General features: G+C 37.9%; 1 protein-coding gene across 2 annotated transcripts in view; it reads right to left on the bottom strand.

Annotated features, from left to right (window-relative positions):
• Positions 1 to 32: 32 nt before the first annotated feature.
• CCDC85C (coiled-coil domain containing 85C) overlaps positions 33 to 18,496 on the bottom strand; it is a 192,732-nt gene continuing 174,268 nt past the window's right edge. For both annotated transcript variants that reach the window (XM_081969342.1, XM_081969343.1), the window contains 3 exons: positions 15,818 to 15,916; positions 12,160 to 12,258; positions 33 to 5,230 (listed from right to left, as the gene is read on the bottom strand). In XM_081969342.1, coding sequence (XP_081825468.1) covers positions 5,141 to 5,230; positions 12,160 to 12,258; positions 15,818 to 15,916 — 288 coding nt within the window. In that variant the 3' untranslated portion in view covers positions 33 to 5,140. The remainder of the gene's footprint in view (positions 5,231 to 12,159; positions 12,259 to 15,817; positions 15,917 to 18,496) is intronic.

Here is an 18,496-nt window from a genome sequence, read left to right as displayed (position 1 = left end):
TCAACTTCTCAAAAATACAGTCATGTTACAGCTCCCTTACAAAGAATGTATTTTATTATCTTCAATGGAATGCATACACTACCACAAACCCTTATTTTTTACTAAAATATTTCAAATGAAGGTTTTACACACTTAAAAAGTCTTTAAATTTTCACCGTCCCTGCCACAAAAGCAGTGCTTCAGTAAAAGGTATAAATGTGTGCTAAAATCTAAAGACATTGCTTATATACTATACATGAGCACAGGTGCTAATTTACTTTTTCCAATCATATATAGAAAATATGGCAGGGTTGTAAGATCACAGGTTTAACAGAAATCATAATTTCATACTTATTTCCAAAAGCAGCACAAATAGACTCTTTCCCCACATTATGAAAAATATACAATTTTATCACTTTACAGTCATGCGCTTTGTTTGAAAAACAAAATCAGTACTTTTTTCTCTATTCCAGTTTCTAAAAAGGTAAAAGGTCACTTTAAAACATTGTTTATTTTTAACTGCTATCTTTTGGGTAAACATTTGCCTTTTAAACAAGTTTATGTTCTTTTACCAAAAAGGGCAAAGTGCACCTGGATTTTATCCAATTGCCATATGCTTTTTCCCCAAGAAAAGCAACCAGTTGCTTAAAAATAGAGCAGTCCGAAGGAGAAGAACCAAACAACAGGAATTTTGTTTTGAAGTTGGTATAGACTGAATGCTTCTACATTGTAGGAGTATAAAAAGCTTTAGGAAGCAGGTAGGTAATGAGCATTATTAAATGGGGGTGGGAAAATGAATATTAATACTCCAGCATTGTATTTCAACTTACATTTCCTTCTACATTAATATTCAGAGTGCATTTTTCCTTTTGAAATTACCCATGTTTAGCATATCAGTCATGCACTATTAAACAGCCTTCTCTAAGACAGTTGTTTGTCCTGGGGATGATGGGAACTTTTATATAATTCATATGGACAGTGCAGTAGACTACAAAGTTACACTGTAAAGTAAACCATTGTCCAAGAAAAACAATTTTAGCTTATTTCAAGCTAAAAATAAAATAGCAATTAAAAAGTACACATAGCACTGCATCTGTAGAGTCTACAGTTTGTAATTTGCATATATTTGGAAGTACTTTGCATTTTCATCTAAAAAAATTCACTTAATACCATAGTGGAGTTACAAATCTGGAGGACTTCGCAATTTATTCATGTTATTTGTATGGTTTGGTTCCACAAGCATGTAATTTTCACTTTAGTATATTACTAAATACTGAGTATTTTTCATTTTATTTTGGCATGTTGGGTCATCTATGCTTCACCTTGGTTTTGATTTCCCTGATGTGTTCAGAGCATCTGAATGTGCTTTTGAAATAAATTAAAATTCAGATTTTTCTTCTTCAGCTTTTAGGTTCCCCAGCTGATTGGCATAATTCCACTAAAATAACAGATTGAGCTGTTATGCCTATTACATACTCAAGTACATGAAGCCACTCATTATTATCATAATTAGTCATATAGCCAGCCAGATGTTTAGACTGGATTTGGCATTTTTGCCAATCTATTGAGTATTATTATTTCCTCATGTGGATAGTACCTGTACCTCATATTGGAAGCTGTTCAAATGTACAATGGCAACAGAATAAAAAAATCCAACACCTAAAAGAATGTCTACTATCCTTTTCATCTTACATCATTCCTCTATGGAACTCGAAAGCAGCATATACGAAGTTCTCAAGACAGACTCCCAGGCAGGCACCAATCACATATGTATTCGGACCAGATCATGATTTTGGCATAACATAATATGAATTATGAACCCAGTTATTGAGATATATAAGCCATGAGTTATTGCTTGATGTGTGAAGCCAATTTATTCAATAAGCAAATATAACTTGTTTCAGAACATGAATTTTCCTCTCGACTTAAAAATACTTTGTTGTTTCAGAGGCCGGCCTCAGCCATCATTAACCTGATTCAACAGATCAACCAATCAAACCAATATAAAACTTAAAATACTGGAATTAACTGTCAAAGGATATAGAACAGAAGAGAAACTGATAGCCAACTAAGTAATAATAGCACTTATAACTTTTGTTAAGTGATAAGTTTTTTTTCATGAAATGCATGAAAAAAGCTTATCACTTAACAAAATGCCAAGTTGTCAGCAAAGTGTTCCAATAAATTATGAGATTTTCCTTTGCGCATGATGCATACACTCAACTTGATTTCTGACAGACTTATTTTTGCAGGGGGAGGGATGTGTTCCATCTGCAGTAATGAGAACACTTGAATGGCCGCTGTAGGGAATGTCTATTTTCAAATGTTAGAAACTCAGCTGGTTTTAATTCAGCTAAATCAGAATATGCATGTCCTAACTTCAATTAGTTATACACAGAGAAGAATATGTGAGGGTTGATGTCTAACGTATGAATTTCTTAAAATGAATTAACTGCAGTAACCTATTGAAAGGCCTTGGTGGGAAATAGAACCTAGAGCAGATAAATTGTATACATTAATTTTATTTACCAGTGCTGCAGTAATGAGGTTAGCAAGGAACCATGTATTTAGTAGGCACTTGCATGGGACCACAACTCACTGCACTTTTGTGGCACAGGACCACGCTTGTTTCCAAGCATTTAGCTACTTTAATTATTCCATTGCATTTTAGACGACAAATACAATTTGTATGCTGCAAACCAAACTATTGGTTGTTTGGACCACTTCTGATCTTCTGAAAACTTCTTTTAACAGCCTACCCAAATTCTCTGATAATATTCACATTAATTCTAGATCCTTGAAAATTTGATTTGTTCAAATTCTAAGTTTGTATTTTAAATTACTTAAGGAACAGGGAGGCTTTCGCCGATACCTTTGCCCATAATGAGACAAAAAGAGAAAAAGGGAGTTCACAATTTGCTCCTTAAGAGTACCAGGTGGTTGAGAGCACAAAAAAACTCTCAAAGTGGCTCAATAACTAGGTATAGGATGGACTTGCAAAACCAAAAGGGCAGGCTGTAATGAGAAAGAATAAACTTGATCATATAAAATAAATCTGAATTAAGGGCATCATCTGTAAATGGAGTAATCGCCTCATCTAGTTCTCACAAAGATAAAGGAGGGAAGAGGAAAATCTTTCAGCCTTGCAAGACTTGGTTGCTGTAACCTTTTAATACAATTAGTATTAGCATTCAAAATTCTGGTTTCCTAGTCTTATCTACCTTGAAGGGATGACACAGGCAGAAAGAGATCAAAAAGAAAAGAAATATAGTCTTTCTGAAAGAGGGGTACTTGAGAGAGATACTGAAACTTGAGTAGGTGAGTTCTTAATTTAAAAAAAGATTGAAAATAAAGAGAATTCAATAAAAATACATCAAGTAAATGAACAATAATCAAAGGTCTATGAAACCAGATTGCCAAAGGTGAAGTAGCATATTGAAATTCCACATTTCTACACAAGCAGCATTTAATTTACAGTTTTCTCTTTGTCAAATGATATTACACAGCTTGGATCCAGTGGCCAGTTAAGTGTTGTACTATACGGTTTTAGGAAATTATCAGATGAAATGAGATTGGGGAGGGGGGAAATGATTACAGTTCAAACGAAGATTGGTTTGGTTGATCAGCAGCAGCAGCAAGCAACATGAATTCTCATGACAACCACTTCCTGATGTAATTCAAATGATTCTTCTTCTATATCTTCTCCAAATACTGTAACCAGGTCTGTATCCCCCCACTTACATCTAAGATACCATGTCAATATTATTTTACATAAGGGGCCATGATTGTTTTTTAAATTTAATATATTAAAAAGACAAGGCCAAAAGGGAGATTGCAGGAACTGTTTCGCATATTATATTTTTCTAATGTGGAGTTAAAGTCAAAATAAGCAAAATCACAACAGTGGAACGATCCTCTCATATATATATATCTATATATACTGGAGGTTAATGCAAAGGAATGAAGGACTTATGCATCTGTAGCAACAATGTGAAGATTTGCAGAGCACCTGTTCAGTCACACGACTGCCTACTGCCTTCTCAGGGAGTATCTTATCTAAGAACAGGCCAAAATCTATAATTGGTATTGACAAGGCTCATGTGCTTCTAGTAATTGGGTAGAAAAAATGGTCGATGCCAGGTATAGATTTCGATGCCAGCTCTTAAATCAAACACTCCCCATGAGCTCACCTCCCTTTTTCTTCTTCACTGCTCATTTACTTACTTCTGTGAAGTCTACTTGCATCCTTTCCCTCAGGAAGGATGAAGTATGCAGAGATGCTCATTTCTTGCTACTCTTCCTCCAAGGAGAGGTAAGCAGCAAAGAAGCAGTGAGAACATTTAGGGTACAGGACAAAAGATGCTGAGCAAATAGCTCAGGTCTGAGATCTTCTGCTACTGCTACAGTTTCACCCAAACTGTATCACTCAAAACTGGTGAGCCACCAAATTAAAGGCAGCCTCACAATTACAGATTATGGTTTGTCAGATTCTTGACGATCCAGAATGGGTTGCTAGAATATTCAAAGCATAGCCCGATAAAAGTCGCTTGCACCTCAGATTCGTCCCTTCAAAAATAAAATCTAACCCTACAATCTCTGACAAAACGTCTCTCAACCCGACTTGGACAATGACTAATTTAGGTCCTCGTGAATTCCTTGGTATTTTCTAAAATCATACAACAGAGAATCCTTTTTCAGACAAGTGTCCTACAGCTGCAACTCCAATAATTTCTAGTCATGATGCCGGGATTGGTGGGAGTTGCCGCCAAATTGGGGAAGACTGCTTTGGGCAGCCACTACTGCCATGCAATTCCATGAGTAGGCTAAAATAAGGCAGTGGAACTGCTCAGAGTTCTTCTTTTTTATGTTTAATATTCTACCTAGAAATCATTGGGAGTCAAGAATGTATATTTGACCATACGGGAAAGTGGGGATTTCATTACAATACAAATGACAGACATTGGCCACGAGAGGGTAGTCATTAACCCATGTATCATTGTTCTGGATCAGGACAGCCCACAAGCTAGGCCTTTAGCTGCCTTATTTACACTATGGACACAGTTAAAAGGAAATGGGAGGAAGGGATAATGCTGGCAGCCAGAAGCAAGGAAGTTCCTTTGCCTCATATCCTTTTCACTTCCAGTCTTGCAGCTTGAGGTGCTTATAAAGGACCCTTGAACTGGTTTCCTGAAAGATGTTGCCTGATTGATGGTTTGGAGCTTGCTGCATCACCTAGTTTTCGCCAGACAACCTAAGAACAAGAAAAAAGACAAAAGTACAATTTGTAAACAGGAATCAAGTTGTCCAAAAATAGAACTGCCGGAAAACCTGCCGCTATTGAAGTCTGGTAATACCTTGTTGTTACACTAGGAGGCATCCAGGTCCTAACATTATTTTAGTCTTCAGGGTGTGTTTAAATAGTAATTTTACTGAACATTACTATTGAAAAAGAACTAATACTAAAAAAATAAAAAGTAAAAATAGCGCAAAAAGAAAAACGAATATAGTAAAGAGAGAGAGAAAAAGAAATATACAAAGAAATGACCTCTTTTGATAACTATAAACAATTTTCAGTGTAATTTAACCTGTTAAAAACAAGAAATTATTTTCCCATATCTCATCCCTTATCTATAAATAAATCTTTAAAGCCTTGTTTTTCAATCCTAGTCAGCAAAATTCACCAAAGGTTACCAGAGATAATATATCTATTTTAAACTTGGTCAAATAAAACAACTTCATATTCATTTATTTTACTTTAACAATCTTGATTTTTGTATAGTCCTTCCCTTTAGTTTAGCAACAGCATTTTCCCATAGGAATGATATTTATAATTAGTTTCAGATTTGTCCCTGAGTCCCTGATCTAACTCTTTAGTTTTGAGTGCTCATCTTGGTAAAGTGTCCGACATTAGATGTGTCTCAGTAAATCAGGAACTAAATTAGACAAATTTGATCTGATACTACATCAGGAAATTAATCTAAGTTAAATTTAGCGTTAGGACAGCTTCTAGCAAAATTGCAAAAATAATGTTCCACATCAATTATTAATAACAAAAATTGGTGGCAAAACATTACATGATATACTCTGATATTTAATTCTCTTGCCTTATAAATCCCTGGACGGTTAAAAGACACAAGAGCAACTTTAGGGTTGATTCCAGGGCTTTGTGGTAGTGGTTTGAAAAACCTGTGTAGCAATTCCTCCCCAGGAGAAAGTTTTGATCCTGGCCAGGAAAAACATGATCATTTGGGAGGCTGCATTACTATTAACTGTTCTGACTAGGCGGCAGCTTCCAACTCTTATTTTTATTATGCAGAGTACTACTGTCAAGGTCTCCTTCAAGTTGGAAGACTCAAGAACACAAATGTCTGTGTATATGCCATTCTTGGGAACTGGGGAGCAATCAAGCACTGAGGCTGACTCCTCCAATAATCATCCAGAATAGGTGCAGGATAAATCTGACATTCTGAGCAACCATCCAGCCCAACAATGTGCTGCAAATCCTGATTCCTCAAGAAGTTACGCCCTCCCCTTAACTTTTGTTGATTCTTTGAAAAACAAAAGTGGTAAAGGCCTTAACTGAGCCTCATGTGCAACAGTGTATGAGACTGCAACAACCAGAAACTGCCTGTTCCATTAGGAAGTATTCCACTCTCAGCACATTGTCTCTGGATCCCACTGCTAACTGAAACTCCCAACCAGGCTGGCTGACTACTGGTACCTTTCTATGATGCATAAGCTTTGGGACTGTTCTTGGACTAAGTTTACCATGCTCTGCTGTGAACTGCCACAGACAAGACTTCCCCATTTAGCATTACTAGTGAGTGCAAGCAATTGCACAGTCCAAGGCTCAGCCTGCCGAAGCCGGTAAACATTTGCAAACTTGAAAATAAAATAGTTCACAATCCACCTCTGAGTATGAGTTCAACCTGAAACAGGGCAAGTACAGAATCATCAAAAGCTTTGGAGGTCCTCACAGAAGCTAGTAGTTAGGAAAGCATTTCCATGGTATGCATGCATTCCATATTTTTAAGAGTATAAGATGCACCCCCCCCCCAAAAAAAGATGGTGAAAATCTGAGTGCATTTATACACTGAATACAGCATTTTTGGCCTTCCGAAACCCCACCCCCTTTGCAAAAATGGACATGCAGACAGTTTCGGAGGCCTGCAAAGTGCTCCTGGGGGCTTGGAAGAGCAAAAACAAGTGAAAAACAGTCCCTTTTTTTGCTTCTTTTTGCCTTCCCCCCTGTCCTCAGGAGCACTTTCCAAGCCCCCCAAAGGATATGAATGCCCTGTTTTTTGCTCGTTTTTGGCTTCCCCCCCCCCAGCCCCCAGGAACACTCTACAAGCCTCCTAAAGGCTATGCATGCTCTTTTTTTTTTGCAAAAAACGGGCCCGTTTTTGCAAAGTACAGTCTGTTTTTTGCTCATTTTTTCCCCCAGCCGCATTTTGCAGGCCTCTCAAACTCTCTGCATGCCCCGTTTTCCACAAAAAATGAGGCGTGCAGAAAGTTTGGGAGGTCTGTAGAGTGCAAAAACTTTTTTCTTAATTTACCTCTTCAAAATCATGGTGCATCTTATACTCCGGTGTGTCTTATACTCCGAAAAATACGGTAATATTTTTGTGCTCCTTTCTTAAATCCAGCATTTGGATTATCTTATTTGGGTGTTTGTACAAGTATCCTTATAAACCAGCAGTTGACCCTGGTTGGGAATCATGTGGTTCACATATGGGAATTTTAAACATCCCCAAGTTCCAGACGCATCTGGCTAGACAATGTTCCTGTGCTCAGTAAACCCATTTCGAAAGACAACAATAAACAAAGAAATGTCAGCCGCATTCCTGCCAAATAGTTTGTCATTACAACTTTCAAATAACATACTTCTTTTAAAGAAGTTGAGCAAAGGAAACTTGTTAAGGTGTGGCACATTCCATCCATTTGAAACGATCATTTTGGTGGTTGTGTAAGTAAAGTATTCCGCAGTTCTTCATATCCTTAAAGGGATTAAATACAGCATTTGCAAGAGCTAATACTATGCACTGCTTTTGAAAATTGCTTTGGTTTAATGGAGGACTCTCAGAAAACATTTTGGGGACTGTCTTTGAATACATTTTGCTCTGTCAAGCAAGGAATAAGCAGCATTTTTTTACACATCATGTGTAAAGAAAAGCATAGTTTTGTGTGCATTGTTTTTGTTCCTGGTTCTGTGCCACGACACTGACATTCCACAAAGTTATAATGCTCACATCCTACAAGTGTTAGTCATTTCCCTATCAACAATGTCTTGTTTTCTTTAATTTCAGTAGGACAGGATGGGTCTGAAGAATAATGGTTTCTATGGGTGATGGCCATCATTGTGTGCTTACGGCATTTGAATTTTCTGAAAAGCACACCCACGATATAGTAGTTGACAGGAATGGGTACAATCTAAATAAATTACAATAAATCTTACCCAGACTTTCTCAGGGTTGGACACCATGAGATTTATCTCCAATCAAGAGGCACAGTACTGAGCAGATTGCTACAATTCACTTCATCTATATATATTGCAGGTAGGCCTGAAATTGTACCCATCACTTTAAAAAGGTGTGTTTGTCTTTTAAAACACACCCCTTTGCTCTTTTCTTCATAGAAAAAAGACCACTTTTAAATTTTACAAGCAATTTGATATGTTTGATTATGGAGAATTAAGGATTTCTTTGGATTACAGTGCAAACGTTTAGCCTATACAAGTACTGCTTGGTATACAACCACCATAGGGACCAGAAAATTTATTGTTAAGGGGCGCAGTCATTACTGCACCTGATTTTACAGTTGTTGTTTTTTGCTGTGGTCATTAAACAAGACATGCAACTGGCAACTTGCTACTTTCTCTGCCGGCTTCCCCATTGGCTTTGCTTGTCAGAAGCCAGCAGGGAAGGTTGTAAATGGCAATCAGGCGACCACTGAACACGAAACCATCATAATGCACCACAGTTTCTAAGTGCCCAAACCATGATCATAAGACCTCAAGGCAGCTGCCATGGTTGTAAGTGTGAAGACCGGTTATAAGTTGCTTTTTTCAGCACTATTTTAACTTTGAATGGTCGCTAAAGAAATGATTGTAAGTTGAAGACTATCTGTAGAGCGCAGACACACACACAGACACAGACACAGACACACACACACCCTTCTTCCTCTGGTTCCAAAATGAGCTATTTACCATTTGCAGACGGCATTTCTTTACAAGGGAATCTTCATCTTAAGGCCATTCTGCTGTTGAGGCAGTTTAAAGCTAGCAATGGGATACTTATCATTGCAAAGGAGAAGAAAACCATCTCTGTTCTAACTTTCCACGTTGCACGGAGGAGAGGCCACAAGTCTCCTGCATCTGCGGCTGCTCCTGTTTTGGCTGTAAAAGACAACAGTCTTTCCTGGCAACCAAAATGTGCCTGGCTTCCTGGCTTTGGCACGAATCTCTACCCCCATCATCCTACAAGACAGCTACTTTGCCAGCCTCGATTCGGAGGTGCAGCAATTTCCCAAAGGATGGAGGAATGTGGGGAAAGTGCAAAGAGACAAGGAGTGGGGCCATTGTCTCTTCTCTTCATCCCATTTTACAGTGAGATGTGTGATGTAGGCTCTCCTAAACACTACCGTATTTTTCAGAGTATAAGATGCACCTTTTTCCCTAAAAAAAAAAGGCTGAAAATCTGGGTGCGTCTTATACACTGAATACAGCATTTTTGCCTCCAGAAACCCCACCCCCTTTACCAAAATGGCTGTCCATAGCCTTTAGGGGGCTTACACAGTGCTCCTGGGGGCTGGGGAGGGCAGAAATGAGCAAAGAATGGGCCCTTTTTTGCTCAATCTTGCCCCCCCCCCCAGCCACCAGGAGCATTCTATAAGCCTCCTAAAAGCTATGCATGTCCCCTTTTTTTTTTTTACAAAAAATGGGCCCGTTTTCGCGAAAAATGGGGCATTTTTTGCTCGTTTTTGGCCCTCCCACTCCCCCAGGAGCACTCTACAAGTCTCCTAAAGGCTATTCATGCACTTCTTTTGGAAAAGAAATGGGCCAGTTTTCGTGAAAAACTGGCCATTTTTAGGAGGTTTTTTTTTAAAAAAATTGCCTCTTCACAATCTTGGTCTTATACTCTGGTGTGTCTTATACTCTGAAAAATATGGTAATTACAAAAGGCAAGCGGAGCATCCATCCATAGCTACATTCAGACAAGCATCACAATGTCTATTGATACTACCTATATGGATGCTAGAAAACAAAGCAGAGGCACAGGAAAAATAACAAAACAGCACAGGCAAAACACTGGATGATTCATGGTAAAAGTGCTTGTCCCATTTTGAAACTGTTAGCCAACCTGCTTGAATGTAAGCCATTTCTTTTAGAGAAAGTAACAAGAAGTAGAGAACATGGCACTCTACTCTCTCAGAAATCATTTGTTACAGTACCCATTTACTGATAGCTTGTGCATTGAGTGTCATGGTTGTGTTTCATAGTTTTTGTTTAGTATCTTAATATGTTTTTGGGGAGATGGAGACAGATGGTTTGAACAGAGTCATACACAAGCAGGGCAAAATAACATTGATGTTTCTTTCTCCGTGTCTTTAAATTCTCCTGTCTTTGCTTATGCTACTGATCTTTACTCTCTACTGTACTCTCATCTTTTACCTTTACCTTTTTCTGGTTATTTGTTTATGCTTCCTTACTCTGAGGCTGTTTTCAGTCAGTTTTGATTAGGAGGATGAGATCCGGATCTCAGCCCTTAGTTTTCCACAGGGATAGATGATCTCTCAGCTCCCATTTACCATCTACATGAAACTGCTGGGTGAGATTATCAGTCACCATTGGAGTGAGATATCATCAGTATACTAATGATACTCAGTTGTACATTGTTGTTAAGGGATGCTGCAACTGTCCTTTTGCAGTGCCCAAAAACTCTTGAGATTTGGATGGGGAGCAACAGACTAAAACTGAACCCTGGTGAGATGGAGTGGCCTTTGGGTTCGAAGCTCCTTGGTTCTTGGGGAATGACTATTGTTGGTCACGGATAGGGTTGCATTGTCCTAGATAAACCCAGTGTGTAATCTGGGGATTATTCTGGACTCGTGCTTGAGGAACAGGTGGCAGGAGAGCCATGCACAATTTCAAGTTGTATGACAGTTAACCCATTTCTGGATCTCCTCACAGTCATGTCCTAACAACCTCCTGTTTGGACTACTGTAATTCACTCTACATGGGGATGCTTTTGAAAATTATCTGGAAGCTTCAGTTGATTCAAAATGCAGCACAGTTCTATACAAATCAAGATTTGAATATGTATCATCTCTTTTGCGGGAGCTGCATTGGTTACTTATCTTCTTCCAAGTGCAATTCACAATACTGGGTTATCACCTTTAAAGCCCTAATGGCTTGGGGCCCAGTTATTGAAGGACCATTTGTCCCCAGTTACCCAGCCCACCAGAGCAGCAAGACAAGGTATGCTGAGGGTCTCATCTTGTAGGATCAGTAAAGGGGCCTTCTCTGTGATTGCTCCCTCCTTTTGGAATATCATTCCCTCATAGATAAGATTGGCCACTACCTTGTTACTTTTTCTGGAAGGCTCTAAAATGTGGTTTTCACAGTGGGCCTAGGGATTTCATGGTAGATACAGAGCCAATCAAATGGCTGGGATGACTATGTGGTCATCACCATTGGACCAGGTGAGGATTTATGGGCTTTTACACTATGATATTTTAATGTTGTAAGATGCCCAGAGTCACTTTGTATGAGTTGAGCAATCGTGACAAAGGTCTTAGAAATGATCATTTAGTACCCTTTTTTTAACAGATAAAAACAATTCAGACTTCAGTCCAATGAAATTGGGTTCCTTGTAAGTGTGTTGACCAGGAAGTTTAGCAGTTTTTGCCCAACACAACCAGAAGACACATATTTGGAGAATGCTGGTATACAATCTTACTTGAAAATTAGTACTACTGAATTTAATAGGATTTCCTTGATTAGATATATCTAGGACTGCATTGTCACTTGCTTTGTCACTTGTTTTTTCTTCAGATTGTGAAGACAACAATTAAATAAGTCTGCACAGACAGAACAGATCCTACAAGATATTGAACAACATCAACACCACAACTAGAAGTGAACAGCTAACAGATGAAAGACTGTGAAAATGGATTCATTACATTGCACATTTCACGAACAATTGCTTTCTCCTTTTCACTCAGGTCTTCTTCATAGTTTTCTTGTATCTGCCTGTCCAAATTCTCATGGACTTCAAGGACCTATAGACAAGCACAATGGAGATGAAATTATAAAATACGTCACATCGTGATTCATTACAGCCAAAACAGAACAAAACCTCACAACACAGAGAGAGAGAGAGATAAAGAGAAAGAAAGAGAGGGAAGGGATAAAAACTTAAAAGATTAGAATGCATCAATAAAATATGATCAAAGTTTTTCATCCATATGCCACGTAACTCTAAACTTAAATTAGTGATCAGCAAGGTAGGAGATCCAGGAAAGAACGTAATTTATATTTAACGTTGGATAAACATGTACACATCAAGCACATTTTACTGGGTTCTACTGATATAGCTAAGACATTATGTACATCACAGCGCTGGGGGGAAAAAACAATACAACACACAAGATTTCAAGATGTGCTGATAATGAATTAGGTAGACCATGATTTAACTCAGTTCCTATATTGCTCCTGCTTAAAATTATTTCAATGAATAAAGTTCTTTATCATTGTATAAATATTTGGAAAATACCAAGAGTGGGGCTCCCTCATGGAAAAGCTAAGGCTTGGTAGTAATGTCTACACATTTACTACAATCTTTTCTCAGGAGACATTTGTGAACCCAGGAGAGCTCCCATCAGTCAGTACAGCACAGCCTTCTTCAACCTGGCAAGTCATTTGTATTGGGTTCAAAATATCTTCAATTTTCAGCTAGCTTCAAGACATCTGGAAATAAGTTTGTAAAAGACAAACCTAATGCTAAGCTAGGTAGAAAAAAAAGGAGTTTTCTATGCTTTCACACTCAAATCATTTTCTCAGGATTTTAATCACTTCTGAATGGAAACTTTGACTACTTTGATGATCACCTCATACTCTCTGACTGGCTGAGATACTAACTATACTTCCACGAAGGAAAGGAGAGAGATAATATTCATCCATTTCCCCTGAAGTCTGATTATTCCTTAAGTTCCCATAGGAATAGATGCAAATGGGATTGCATGAGAAGGGTGCTGAGCTGATGAAAGAGAACTGGCCAAGTGCTTGTTCTTGCCAGCAGAAACAAGCTGGGTGATACATTAAAGGAATAAATATGTTTCTGCAATTTTTGTTATACCAATCCTATTACTGTATTATAAACCCAATCACTAGATTTTTTTAAAAAATTAATTGTTATTGAAGAATTGTACAAAATACAAAAATTATACAAATTTGAGAAAAAGAGAAAAGAGTAAAGAAAAATGTGTGTAAAGAAGAGAAAAAGGGGAAAAAATAGTGTCTCCTGATCTTTATAGCAGTTACAAATACATTTATTTTCCCTCTTTAGGGTTGCATCATCATTCCCTTCTTTGTCATATTTACCCTTTCTAATCATCCAATTCATAAATCACTAGTTCATTTTTTTCTATTTTCAGTAAAAAAAATCCATAAATGGTTTGCAGTCAAATATATTTAGGATTACAAGGAACCATTTCTATAAATTCTGTCATTTTTACCAACCATTCCCTTCTGGTAGGGATTTCCAAATCTTTCCGTCTTTGTGCATATTTCTGCATATTGTTCAACTCACAATGAAAAAATAAACCTTGTTGCAGCTGAATGTTAATTGTTACAATTCTTTATATCATTATATGCTTTTGGACTTAATTTTTTTTAGCTTTTTTTACAAACCCACCATGTGTGATAAAACCACCCTTCATGTCTTCCACATTATAAATGTGAAGTATCTTTATACATACTTGATAATCTTTCTCATGCCATGTACCAACAATACATCATTTTGTAAAAGTTCTTTTTTAAGTTATAACATAAAGTAAAATTCAATCCTTTCTACCACATTGGTCTCTCTCTCTCTCTCTCTCTCTCTCTCTCTCTCTCTCTCTCTCTCTCTCTCTCTCTCTCTCTCTCCCTCCCTCCCTCCCTCCCTCCCTCCCTCCCTCTCTCCCTCTCCCTCTCTCCCTCCCCTTCTCCCTCTCCCTCTCTCTGTATAAGTATTGTATAAAGTCCACTTCTGAAAAAGTGCCCATTTTGTGATTCTAACTTGTCATTGAAAACATATTGCTTATATTTAGTTATCAATGATCAGAAACATTTCTCTAGAAAGCATCAATTCACAGAATCACCCCTTTTCCCTCCAGGTGATTGGCCTTGAAAGATGAATACTGTAACATATATGGGAAGTAGAAAGTGGAGGACCTCCTACAAGACAATGGAAAAGATGCTGTTGCTTTTGAAAAAGTCAAAGACCTAAAATGTTATCTACAGAGGCAAACTAGACCTTCTTGCCTTGACATGTACCTTCCACACTAGCACTACATCATCTTGTGTAATCAGGCAAGGAAAGGATACCGCAGGTGTCTTTTCTTTGGGATATTAAAAGGGCAGAAAATTGGAGCCAGGAATTTTGGTTGGTAGCACCTACTAGTTACCATCTGACATTTGGGTAGTTCCCTAGATTTGATTGAAGATTGTGCTCCTCTGGTGAACATTTGGAGTTTAAAGAACTTTTTAAAAAAAAACATTTTTAATTTTGTCATTGAATTGATCATAGGATACTTTGTTTTTATAATTCTATGTGAGTACCCCAGAATCGATTGGATTAGGGCAAGATATAAATTCTATAACAAATGAATACATTCCGGTTGCAAAACCCAGTATGACTTTCCTTGGGTTTCAAAATGAGGATAACATTGCAATCAATTTTGATTCAAATCCACGTAACGATGTGTGCAAAATATACTTTCCAAAATTGCATGCCATTTTTCCATGACATAACTGCACATTGATTGCTTAGAAATAGACCTGTACTGTATTTCCTTTTTCCTGCTTATTTTTAAATCCTCAATTACAAAACTGGGTCATTTGCTTACTTAGCTTAACCTACTTTAGAAACAGTATAACTTACTAGCTTAACTGACATTACAATCATTGTTTGCATGACTTAAACTAATTCAATCTGTTGCTTTCCCTTTTTTTTTTTTTTTGATGGGAAAAGAAAAACAAGAGGGATTTAGTGACAAATAAAACTAGATCTTAAATGAAAAGGAAATAATTAATTATTGATCCAAGTGGGTGCAGACTGTGCTGCTAACTCATTTGGTCTCTATATGTCTGCCATATACTCAATTGTGTGGACAATCAAAGCTCAGTCAGAAATGGCACACTGGGTACCAACGACTGACTGCTCTTGGAGAATAAATGAACCAAGCAAATTGAGATGGTTTGATTAATAGTTGCTGGTTATCCAATCTGAGAAAGTCTGCCATGTTTTATTACCATATCTCATTTATTAGAAATACAAAGCTCTGAAATAGCTTACTTTTGCTTCCTTGCTGTCATATCCTATTGCACAGTATTGCCATTATTTATAATATGAATGACAGCACATTTTGGGGCAAAACTTTTAAGAGATGGGATACTGTTAGATTTTCCCACTCTACATTTCAGTAGTTTCTTCCACTCTGATGTCCTTCAGGTTCCAACAATCTAGAGGACATTACGTGGCAAAAGCTAGCAAAGGATATCAGTGGCTTTTGAAGTAACTATTCTTTGTGCCAGAATGGAAAATACGACTTATTGCACTCACAAATATATACGTACCTTCATAGCATGTACCACTGCTTCAGGTTTCTGGCTTAGAGGAATATACCCAACTTGAGGAGTAGCAGCAGCAAAATCAGGAGTCATTCGAAAGGGACCCTGTCAAAATATCAAAAGAAGCAAATCCTTATACTATATAGCTTTGTAATCCCTACTTTAAGTTCTTCTGTAGTCACATATCCCTAACAAATCAAGAAAATTAGTATGGTTTGTTGCTGTTTTGGATAAAATTCCTGAAAATACTGTGAGCAGCCAAAAAAATAAACAAATGGCTCATCAAACAAATCAACACAAAGTTTTAACTCAAGGCACAAATGATCAGGGTCAATTATGTCAAATACTACATACTTCAGTCACATTGTATGAAGACCCAGCTCTCACCATCACCATTAGCCACCATTTCACATTTCCTGCTGCTTTGGCCTAGGGCAGGGGTGTCCAAACTTGGGAACTTTAAGACTTGTGGACTTCAACTCCCAGAATTCCCCAGCCAGCATGGCTGGCTGGGGAATTCTGGGAGTTGAAGTCCACAAGTCTTAAAGTTCCCAAGTTTGGACACCCCTGGCCTAGGGTGATATTTCCACTGTAATTGATTCCCATGATTGCAAAATGCTATGGTTTCAAATGTTGGCTTGTTCTGGAATGTAAGGGTACTATTCCCCAAGTTCTTGTATAATGAACTGAGGGCTTCTTGAAGATTGAGTCTTTTCATAAGCACAAACAGGAGATGAATGGTGTTTCTGAATTAGTCCAAAATATGATGTGATACTAACACCAGAACACAAATGAAAACATCCATTGGCAACTCATTAAAGAGCAGCTGCACAGCCCTAGAAGTAGTCACAGCCATCTTAATATATAGTACTGATGATGCTTCAAGTACAACTGCACTGGTTTTAAGTTAGAGAAGTTATTTCTTAACCTTGACAACTCCCCAGCATGGAGGATCCTAAAGTTGATAAGGTTGATAACTGATTTAAAAAATACCTTCGTAAACATCTTGATTTGGAACAAAATATTGTGACTCAATGACAGCAAATGAAAACTACCATATTTTTTGGACTATAAGACGCACCTAGCTTTTGGGGAGGAAAACAAGGGGTGGGGAATCTGCCTCTGCTTTCCAGCATCCATCTGGTATTCATTTGGCCTGTTTGCTGCAGCCTATTTGGCACAGTCCGTTTGGCATGGCTTATTCGCTGCTGCTTTGTCGGTGAGGCCCGTGCACCGCCACCACCATGACCCATTCTAGAGAAGCTGATCGGTGCCACACCACCACCACCCTCTTGCCCCCACCATAATATTTGGAGCTGAGCCAGGGAAATAGGTATGTATTTGTGTTACAACCCCTGGTATGCCCAAATATGGGAGGGAGCTCACTACTCCCCCTTTCTGTCATTCGGCTCATTACAGAAGACCATCCAGGCAGAAAACCATATATTTATTTTTAATGTTGCCTTTGCTATGTTTGTGTTGTATTTGTGCTGATAAATAAATAAAGGGAGACTAGTATAGATCTATTTCAAGCTATTTGGCTCTCATCAGCTAGCCATACCCTTACTGGGATTAGAACCTGGGCTGTATTACATATTAGGCAGATGTATTAGCCACTAAGCCACAGGCTCTCCTCCTTATAAGCTGAGCCAGGGAAATAGGTATGTATTTGTGTTACAACCTCTGGTATGCCCAAAAATGGGAGGGAGCTCACTACTCCCCCTTTCTGTCCTTCGGCTCATTACAGAAGACCATCCAGGAAGAAAACCATATTTTTATTTTTAATGTTGCCTTTGCTATGTTTGTATATGTATATATTACTACTATTTGTTTAAACATTTAAAAGTATTGAAGTGGCATAAAGTATTGCTGATGCATGTCCATCATCTTAATCCTAGGTTGTTGTTGTTTTTAATTTATTATATATATATAATAAAGCTTGTGGACAACTTAAACCATTTTTCCACACCCCCTTCCCATGTATGCACACACGTATATGCACATTCGTACATACATACACACACACACACACACACACACTAAAATCCTTGACTGTTATGCTATGACAGAAGAATGTGTTTGTGCCAAATGGAACCTGAGGTTAAATTAAAGGCTAAAATTAGATCTAAAATATGTTAAAGTCTAATTAAGGTTATTTTTAGGTCATGGCATATGGGTAGAGACCATGAAATTTCTGAACACTTTTTTAACCATTTCCACTACATGAAAGGAAAAGGTAATCACTAAACAAGAACCATCTGTGAGGTCATGCTGGTAAGATGTGTTCTTGACAAAATCTATGCTAGTTACGTGTAATGGCAGCGTTCTTTTCTAAATGCTTGCTGACATTTTGCTTGACAATCTATTGCCCATTGTAGTCATTAAATATATTGATATGTAGCCTCTCTTCTTTTGTCCATTGAACTTTGGAATTTTTTGCACTTCTCCAGACGTCTAGAGGATTTGGGGGGGGGGGGGGGGCGGGGAGGTTGAAGATTATACTATGTGGTTCCGAAATCATTTATACCAGATGCTTCAAGCATCTAGAATTTGACAGTCCTTTAGCCTTGAATTGGATTATGCTCTTACTGTATTTTGATCAGTCCTGAGCTGCATTCAGACCTGCTTTCATCCATAAAGTTATGAATAATGTTTCTAACAATCAAGAATCATCTTGATCTTGAT

Source organism: Natrix helvetica (genome assembly GCF_964273705.1).
Source record: "Natrix helvetica genome assembly, chromosome: 1".
Classification (NCBI taxonomy): domain Eukaryota; kingdom Metazoa; phylum Chordata; class Lepidosauria; order Squamata; family Natricidae; genus Natrix; species Natrix helvetica.
The sequence above is the reverse complement of the archived record's forward strand: the minus strand, read 5'-3'. Positions and strand labels throughout refer to the sequence as shown.